This window comes from Ipomoea nil, unplaced genomic scaffold (assembly GCF_001879475.1).
Source record: "Ipomoea nil cultivar Tokyo-kokei standard unplaced genomic scaffold, Asagao_1.1 scaffold2647, whole genome shotgun sequence".
NCBI classification, from domain to species: domain Eukaryota; kingdom Viridiplantae; phylum Streptophyta; class Magnoliopsida; order Solanales; family Convolvulaceae; genus Ipomoea; species Ipomoea nil.
Window position 1 is genome coordinate 3,067,070 of NW_017619075.1, and position 9,822 is coordinate 3,076,891.

General features: G+C 37.2%; 2 protein-coding genes across 2 annotated transcripts in view; both read left to right on the forward strand.

Annotated features, from left to right (window-relative positions):
• Positions 1 to 634: 634 nt before the first annotated feature.
• On the forward strand, positions 635 to 1,222 carry LOC109154425. Its single transcript, XM_019302220.1, has one exon. The coding sequence runs from the start codon at positions 635 to 637 to the stop codon at positions 1,220 to 1,222; it is 588 nt and encodes a 195-aa protein (XP_019157765.1).
• Positions 1,223 to 4,000: 2,778 nt separating this feature from the next.
• Positions 4,001 to 9,822, forward strand: part of LOC109154426 (zinc finger BED domain-containing protein RICESLEEPER 2-like) — a 6,206-nt gene continuing 384 nt past the window's right edge. Inside the window, exons 1-6 of the mRNA XM_019302221.1 lie at positions 4,001 to 4,169; positions 5,180 to 5,256; positions 5,338 to 5,544; positions 7,263 to 8,684; positions 8,782 to 9,475; positions 9,576 to 9,674. Coding sequence (XP_019157766.1) covers positions 4,001 to 4,169; positions 5,180 to 5,256; positions 5,338 to 5,544; positions 7,263 to 8,684; positions 8,782 to 9,475; positions 9,576 to 9,674 — 2,668 coding nt within the window. The remainder of the gene's footprint in view (positions 4,170 to 5,179; positions 5,257 to 5,337; positions 5,545 to 7,262; positions 8,685 to 8,781; positions 9,476 to 9,575; positions 9,675 to 9,822) is intronic.

Sequence of the window (9,822 nt, forward strand, 5' to 3'; positions counted from 1 at the left end):
ATAATAAGCGACATGCTACATATTACAATTTGATGAAATTGAAAAAAATTGATTTAATTGTTAAAATATAAGATGAATCACATTACAATTACTTTTTATTTTTAATATTCATCATTCTTATAATTTAGGCAAAAATAAACTTATGTGAAACCGTCAAACCAGATTCTTGTCCATATAAGACGTGTCGAATCAAGATGAAAAAAATATAATATTTATACTGAACAATGTAATACTAATAAACATTATAAAACACAAACATTTTTTAAAAAAATATTACATTTTTTCTCAAAAATATTACAATTTTCCTCAAAAGTAACAAATACTTCATTCCTGTTTAGTTTACGATCTCACACAAGGGAGTGACTCTATAATTTAATATTGATTGCAAAGATATGTACAATCTCCACTAATAACCCCCCCCCCCCCCCCCCCCCCCCAAAAAAAAAGTTTAATATATTCACTAAAATGAACTTAATAAAAATAAGAAAGTTCACCAATATATATAGAGAGTGAGAAGGAAAGGAAATGAATGAGATAATTGCACTCTCTGGCTTGACTCTACGTTCTCATTTCTCTCTCTCTCTCTCTCTCTCTCTCTCTCTCTCTCTCTCTCTCTTTCAGTTCTCAAAAAGCAATGACTTCTACGCCACCACCACCACCACAGCAGCCGCGCCATAGCGGCGGCGACCAACATTTTATTCACGGTGATATGACGGCATCTCGCCGCCGGAGCCAATCGTTCTCCTCCTCCTCACCGTCACTCTCTTCAAACTCATCATTCACATCGTCACTCTCCTTCCGCGGCGATCATCACACCCCAATGTGTCCTAGGTCACCCCTACAATTCATGGGCGTCCCATTTTCCTGGGAAAAAATCCCCGGCATTCCCAAGCATTCCAACAAAATCAGCGACGAACGCTCCCTTCTTCCGTTGCCTCCTCCCGCCGGGAAACAGAGCTTTCGCGACGAATTCTCCCCCAGAAAATCCGGCGGAGGTAGCTTCCGGGAGGACCCGTTCTTCGCGGCGCTCGTGGAGTGCTCCAAGGAGGAGCGTCACAAGAGCTCCTCCAAGATCGTCACAAAAAGTTTAAGCGATCGTTTCGGATTCATGGGCTTATACGCTGCGGCTTCTTGTAAAACTACTTGCGCCGTCTCGGAATCCATTGTTCATCTTCCAAGATCAAGAGATTACGATCTTCTCAGCCGCAGATCGCGGCGGTGAAAGCGGGCCAGCCGTTGTTACGTTCTCCTACAGATCAGAAGGTTATTGGGTAAGCCCGGTTCACACTTCACAAGACAAGCCAAATGAGTTGCTTGCTATGTTCAATATTTTATGATTGGTCGAAAGACTATTCACTCAGTATGGACTTAGCCAATTAATTTTCTGTGTATGTTATTGTAATAATAATTAATAATTTTCTCCAAAATTAGGAAGTGATGCAGCTTTTTTTTTTTTTTTTTCCGTTTATATTTAGTTGAAAAAATGACACTTTTACCCCTTTGATTGTGTGCATGTTATGTAAATTTAAGGTGTTTAGTTGTCACATAGGAATCGGAATGAGTATCAAATACTTGGTAATGGTAATGAGTAAGTATTTCACATGTTTGGTAGTAGGATGAAATGAGAATGATTACTAATAGTAGTGCTTGAGAATGAATAAATGAATGAAACCCTTATTTTATTTGGGTATGAGTTTTTCAATTGATGGGATATTCGAAACTCATAGTAGCGTTCTAAAAACCTATCAACTAAATAACAACAATCATTTTCATATCCATTCCTATGGGCAAAATCCACCAACCAAACACACCCTTAGTTCATGAGTAATTATTCACAATGTAGATTTAATCTTAAATTCTTAAAAAGTGACAAATTTAATTTGGTCCCTACGAATTGTAGCGAAACCCATCAAAAGACCAAATTCGTCGTTTCTCTAAGAACCTAGGGATTATATACAATTGCAAATAACTCATGTTAAATTTGAGTTAATACCAGTTAAGGTCCTTTGAGTATAGTCACACCGTCACGTTTAGTCCTAAACTTTTAATTTAACTATCCGTTGTCCTTTAACATTCAAATTTAACCATATGTGGTCCTTCCATTAATTTAAAGGAAAAGTTAGGATCAAGGATGCTTAAAATTTTAAAAGTTGTAGGACCAATTGAAAGTTTATAACTAAATGTGACAATGCTATCATCGGAGGACCCAGCTACTATTAACTCTTGTTAAATTTATACTACTGTCACAATTGACGAATTAAAAGTGACATTTTACTCTTTTTTTTCTCTTGGTTGTTTTTGTTTAATAATGGGTGTTGTATGTGTATGTAATGAATGGAGTAATTTATACTATATGCTTGGTGATGAGGACAAGTCAATGCGTCCAAATAATCACAGAAGCATATGGTTCTGAGATTGTAATTAATTAAACTGTATTATTTAAATAATAATCAGAGGAACAGGTTTCAAAGCTGTTTTTTTAAAACAAAAATATTGTAGGACATGAAGAACAGCACAAGGTTGTCTTGTTTGTTGACCTTATACACCATAAAATCTCTATCCTTTCTGGACTTCATGTGATGCTTTTGAGTGCGAATTACACCAAGTTCATGTGACCTAGATTAACTGTTATTTAATTTAACTAATTATTGATTTAGTTTGTTGGGCTAATTTAATGGACAATAATGGAGTGTTGAGTCACGTACGAACATCAATTTAGAGCACTAATAAGGGCTACCGATATGTTTGGTGCAATTTTTTAAATGAAATAATTAAGCTTACAAATGGGCAAGTACGTGTACGTAGTGTTGGGTAGCCTAAGATCAAGGTGAAGTAAGAACACAGCTAATCAAAATGAGATAATGCTACCTACACTTGCGCAATGCAAATCCCACTTCTCCAATACAAATCGATCTCACTTCAAATACAATTAATTAACCTATAATTTGATGCACTCCAAGTAAACAATAATATATATATATATATATATATATATATATATATATATATATATATATATATATATATATAGACATGTTCAAGTGTGAATCGATGCCTAGAAAAAAACTCTCAGTTCATTATAATTGTCGAAAAACACGATAATATTTTGATAATTATCTCAAACTTTAAGTACACTTTGCAACGTAACATTGCATACTAAGTGTGTTATGTTATATGTATAAGTCTTCGTGGTGTTTTGGAGGGCAACGTGTTTGGTCTAATTGTAGATGATGTAAAAGATCAGAGCTGGGAGCTACATTTGGTAGTATGTGATTCTCTTGTGTTAAGTAGTCTGCGAATGGTGTTGCTCATGTTGTTGTTAGAGAGGCTCGTTCTTTGTAAGGCTGTAGAGATTGGCATATCACTCCTCCTCTCTTTTTGTGTCTGTTTTAGCCAGTGATTTTTCTTGAATGAAGCTTAGCTTTGCTTTCAAAAAAAATGTTCTATGTACAAGTGCAACTGTTTTGAGTGTACTCAGTGTAGTTTACTTATCATTGAATGCACATGTAGTTTTGAATGATTTACTTTTAGATCAGAGTCACAAATTTTGAGTGCACCTGTAAATGTCAATGAATACATTTGATAGTATTGCAAAGTGCACATTTGTACCTGGGGATTTGTGTGTGTGTGTGTGTGTGTGTGTGTGTGTGTGTGTGTGTGTGTGTGTGTATATATATATATATATATATATATATATATATATATATATATATATATATATATATATATATAATGAATCCTGTGAGACCCTTTATTTGATTAGATGGTGAGACGACATCTGGTTCGTTTATTTTGTATTTTTTAACGGTTCAGATTGGGGTTTTGGATCACATTAGCTGGTCATTTTTTTAGAAATTAGGGTCAATTGTGTCTTTTAATTATGTATTTATTTCTGGAGCCTTAATTTTTGGGATTGGGCAGCATTATTTTTGGGTGGAAATCGGTTCAAATATTGGAGAGAGAAGCCGTGACTTTTACTCTTCTTCTCTCTCTGTCGATTATGTCGAAGAGTTTCTTCAACCCCCAATTGCTTTCTTATCCGGCGTTCAATATTATCTTCTCCTCTGCGTTTTCGGTCTCCCACCAGTCGTCCAAGTCGACTCACATGGCGGGTTCGTCTTCCAGGAATTGTAAGCGTAGGAAGGGCAGGTCGGCTGGTTCTACTCCAGGTATTTTCGTATTCCGTTTCCGGGTTTGTGCATGTCGCCGGTTCCGGCGTGTGTGGGGGTAGGGGGGTTCGCGTGGGGGTTTCAGGGGTCTTGTGGTTGACTCAATTTTGGTGAAGTAATCTGTACGTAATAATTAATATTTACTGTTTGTTTTTAAAAAATATTTTTATATGTAGGAAAACATGTTGGAGTAGTAATTAGTGTGTGCGTTCTTTGTTTGACGTTTGTGCGTAATATTCTTGTGTTTAAAATTGGTTGGTGCGTTCTACAATATCAGCTGGTGCATTATGTCTCAAAAAATTCGTGTGTATTAACAGAATGTCTTTATTCTTGCGATTAAATATGTACCCATTAATTATAATAATTATTGTCATATTAATTATAATAATTAATAATTAATTATAATTAGTACGTTAATATATATATATATATATATATATATATAGTTTTTTTTTTTTGGTTCAGTCATTTACAAATTTTTATAATTTATAAATTCTATATTCCTATTAATAGTTTTAAAACCATCATTATCATATTATGTTGCATTTAAAATAATTTTGGGTCATTCAATTTTGGTGAAGCAATTTGTGTATAATAATTAATATTTTCTGCTTTTTTTTTTTTTTAAATTTTTATATATAGTAAAACATGTTGAAGTAGTAATTAGTGTATGCGTTCTTTGTGTGACGTTTGTGCGTGCTATTATTGTGTTTAAAATTAATGGCGTGTTTGCACTTGTCATATTCTCAGTTATTGTAATATTGTAGACCATTTTGTACTGGCAATTAGTTGGTGCGTTATTGGGGTGACGTTTGTGCGTAAATCTGTGCATGCTAATTGGTTGGTGCGTTCTAAGTGGTTAGCTTGTGCGTAATAACGGTTTTTTGTATTTCCCAATTCTGGTCTATGCGTTGCTGTGGTAAAGTAAGTGTTTAGGAGTGTGTTTTTTAATTTCTACTGTTTTGTTGAATCTTTTGTTGCTAATAGTGCTTCAATTTTGTTATGTCTAGGTGCCACTGCTATACATACGGTTGATGTAGTGGAGGTTTCACCTTTGATGCCGTCTGAGGATGTTGAAGCGCCCCCTGTTCCGCAACCGGACACGAATTAAGAGGAGGAGGATGATGGGCTAGACACGGATGATTTAAAACTATTTCCGCTTCTGAAGATTCGTGCTTCTCCCAAGCATTTAGTCGAACCGATGAAGCATTCTGATAGGGCAGTGCCCCGAGCCATGCCGTCGTTGCGTGGTTGGACTTTTGGGCCTTTAAAGGCCAGACAGTTATCCGATATCAAAATGGGAGGTTTTGGTAGGGGAGAGGTTGTGGGACCGTTCATTCCCGATGTTGACCGCGTAGTTCCGGGTCCAGTTAGGGTAATATGAACTAATTTAAATTCATATATAATGCGTTTTGAGAATTCTTTCTCTATTATGTTTGTTTTTCCATAGCGTTTTAACTATAGTTGTGGGGTTATTTTTATTTCCCTATTGATTGGTTTCTAATACTATGCTTTGTTTGTGTTAAGTTCCATGCGACTACTAACGCTCTCTTTTTTCATAACGCACTGGCGGACAACAACTAACGCACATACCACCACTCATTCACAAACCAAGTACCCTGTCATACCATCTATTTCATTCATAACGTACTTACAAATTACTTTAACGCACACCCTTTGTAATTAGGGTTGTGCAATACCCGAACTACCCGAAGAACCCGCCCGACCCGAACCAGCGCTTACCGAACGGAGATGAAACCCGACGTGTTCGGGTCATATCCGAACCGATCCCACGCAACGTGGCTATTAAAGACGGACGGGTAGGGTTAGGAAATATCCCATCCGAACCCGTCCGAGATCCGAAATTTGGCCTAAGTATAAAACGTTGCGTAGACCTAGGGTTTGCCATTCTATCATTATCCACTCGGCCACTCCCCACTCCCCAGAGCTTCTTCTCGAAATCTCCTTAGTCTCCTACTCTCCTCTAGCCATCCCCATCCGATCTTCAGTCCTTCTCATCTAATCTTCTTCCTTAATCTCCTTCTCCGGTGAATCTCTGATTTTCTGAAGTCTGAACTCTGAGTCTCAACTGAGAGTCTGAGAGTATCTGTGGTTCTGAACTCCCCTTCGACTCCTTCGAGGCTTCGAGTCTTCGACAGTTCGACGGGAATCTTGTGGAAGTGTCTGTGGCTCTGTGCAAACTGGAAAGACGGCAAGAAGGAAGAAGCCGGACGACAGTGGAAGTGGAAGTTTGACGCCTTGAAGCCCTAGATCTCAGAGGGAACCTTTGAGAAAACAAGTAAAATGTAACTCTGTCATTTTTTTCTTATTTTCCTGTTGCATGTTTGTGAGTTTGTCTGTTCTGTTCTAGTTCTATGATGTTGCATGCACCCTAATTTGTAATTGAACCCTAATTTTAAGGGGTTTCCACATACGTGATGAATTTGTGCTTATTCTGATATAGTGATATGTGATGAATTTGTGCTTATTCTGATATGTGTTTGTAAGTTTATGGTTAAAGGACCCTTAAATTTGTTATTTCAAAATGTATGGTGGTGGTGGAAGTGTGGAACTGTGGAAGCCTACTGAATTTGTAATTGATATTATGAATTTGTGCTTATGAATTTATGATGTCCATGCTGGAAGCATACTGAATTTGTAAATTGTAATACTGTTGAATGTTGTTGAATACTTGAATTGTTGATGGGTTGATGGTTGACTGTGGAAGTGTTAAGCCCTAATTTGTGGCCATTTCCATAAAATGATGAGTTCATGATTCATGAATCATGACTCCTGATTATGGAATGAATTTGTTAATGTGTTATATACTTATATGTAATTAAGTCCTAAAATCAGGACTCCATAAAATGAGGAGTTCATGATTCATGAATCATGACTCCTGATTATGGAATGAATTTGTTAATGTGTTATATACTTATATGTAATTAAGTCCTAAAATCAGGACTCCATAAAATGAGGAGTTCATGAATCATGAATCCTGATTATGGAATACATATCACTGTGACAGTGTATGGCCTTATGTGTGCTTGTGTGAAATTTGAATCCTATTTGCTCATCCATAAATCTTTATAGATGGAGAGCAATCAAAATATAAGTGGAAGTGGAACTGGACCTCTTCCATCTTCAACAGTGGATGAACAAGGAGTACAAACCCCAGGCATTGAGACAAGTGCTCAACAGCCTATGACCACTCCTAAAGTTCCTGCTGTTAAGAAAAGGAAGGAAATAGAGTCTAGATCCATAGTGTGGGAGCACTTTGAACAGATCAAAGATCCTGAAACTAATAAAGTGCTTAAAGGCAAATGCCTTTACTGTGCAAAAGAGTATTTTTGTGAAACTAAAAAACATGGCACATCATCATTAAGAAATCATATGGGCAATTTTCTTAAAAATCCCCATTCAAAGGATATAAGGCAGTCTCTACTCACATTCAACACTCTGTCCACTTCTGAGGGTGGAACAGAGGCTCCTGTGGGTGTTTTGGGGACATGGGTATTTAATCAAGATGCCATTAGGAGGGCCCTTTGTGAGATGATAATCATAGATGAGCTCCCTTTTAGGTTTGTAGAGGGCCAGGGGTTCAAGAGGTTTATTCTGGTTGCTTGTCCTAGGTTTCTTATCCCTTCTAGGTGGACCATTTCTAGGGACATCTACCAAATATTTCTTGATGAGAGGCTAAACCTTAAGAAGTTGTTTAGAGTGGGAACTCAAAGGGTTAGTCTAATAACAGATACATGGACTTCTGTCCAGAGAATCAACTATATGTGCATTACTGCACATTTTTTAGATGACCAGTGGAAGCTTCAAAAAAAAATTATATCCTTTGTCCCAGTTTCTTCTCATAAGGGGGAGTACATTGCAAAAGCCCTAGAGAGTTGTTTATTAGAGTGGGGAATTAAGAATGTGTTTACTGTAACAGTGGATAATGCCTCCTCTAATGACACAGTTATGGGGTTTTTTAAGAGTAAACTGTTATCTTGGGGTTCTTCTTCTGTTAAGGTTCAGTACATGCACATGAGGTGCATAGCCCATATCCTCAATTTAGTGGTCCAAGATGGGTTGAAGTTTGCAGATGAGTCAGTTAAGAGGGTGAGGGATGCAGTGAGATGGGTTAGGAACTCACCAGCTAGGCTGACAAAGTTCAGAGAGTTTGCTGAACTGTTTGGTGTGGAAGCTAAATCAGCTTTGCATCTTGATGTCCCTACAAGGTGGAACAACACCTACATTATGCTCAACACTGCAATTCAATATCAAGTAGTGTTTGATGCATATGAGAGAAATGACCCCTCTTATTCTGCTGACTTGGGGAGTGCTCCTACCTTCTTGGATTGGTGTTCTGTGGAAAGCTTAGTGAAGCTGTTGAAAGCATTTTATGATATGACAGTGAGGATCTCTGGTTCACTTTATGTCACATCTAACACATTCTTCTCTGAGATCTCTGATCTTAGTTGCATGCTTGAAGATATGGTGAACTCTGAGCAGGGGACTGAAAAGGTAATCTCATTTATCTTTCAATTTGTTTGCTTATTGTTTTTTGTATTTCCTGTAATTCTGTTAACTAATAAATTGTTTTTTTTTTTTTCTGTTTTAGGCAATGGGGACACAAATGAGGAACAAGTTTGACAAATATTGGGGGGATCCAGAAAAAATGAACTCTATCATTTTTTTTGCCAATATTCTGGATCCCAGAGATAAGTTGGAGTACATGCCTCATCAATTTGTCCAGTTGTATGGAGAAGAGAAAGGCAAAGCTTGTTTTACCAAGGTCCAATCTGCAATGGCTGCTTTATATGATGACTATGCAGCTACATACTCTCTCAGTTCTACCCAGACAGCATCCTCTACTCAAGCAGTCCAGTGTGAGGCTAACCAGGCTACTACTTGTACAGTTGGTAGGCCTCAATCATCTTTGAAGAGCCAACTTAAAAAAAAGAGATTGGAAAGTAGTGGAAGCAGTAAGCAAACTGAGCTGCAAGTATACTTAAGTGAAAGTATTGTGGAGGATGATGAATCTGTCCCATTTGATGTGTTAAAGTGGTGGAAGAGCCATAGTGAGAGATTTCCTATTCTCTCCAAAATGGCTAGAGATGTCCTTGCAGTTCCTATCTCCACAGTTGCTTCTGAGAGTTGTTTTAGTACATCTGGAAGGGTACTTGATCCATTTAGGAGTTCCTTGACTCCTAAAATAGTGGAAGCACTAATATGTACTCAAGATTGGTTGAGGGCACCTAATCAGCCAATCCAAGTTGAGGAGAACCTGGAGGAGGTTGAAAGATTAGAGAAAGGTAACACTTATCACTTTCTTAGTTACTTTTTTTTTTTATTATACTAAGTTTATTTCCTTTTCACTTTCTTTCTTACTTGTTATGTTTTTCACTTTTGCAGAATTGCCCACTGGAGCTTCATCTACTATACCATCAATGTTGCCTACAATCACTGTAATGTTTTTAATATCAGTTTACAATGTGTTCATTTCTTTACTGAGTTTGATATTATGTTATGTACTCATGTTGTTGCAAGTGGTGTTTAGCCTCTAAGTGGCTTGGCAACTTTCTGTTATTGATTTGTTGCTGCCATTAGATGAGTTGAGCCCAATTTTGCCCATTTCTCTGCACTCTGGAATTATGGTATA

Excerpts from the sequence above, each read along its gene's own strand:
- LOC109154425 (XM_019302220.1), top strand. The coding sequence starts at position 635 with ATGACTTCTACGCCACCACCACCACCACAGCAGCCGCGCCATAGCGGC.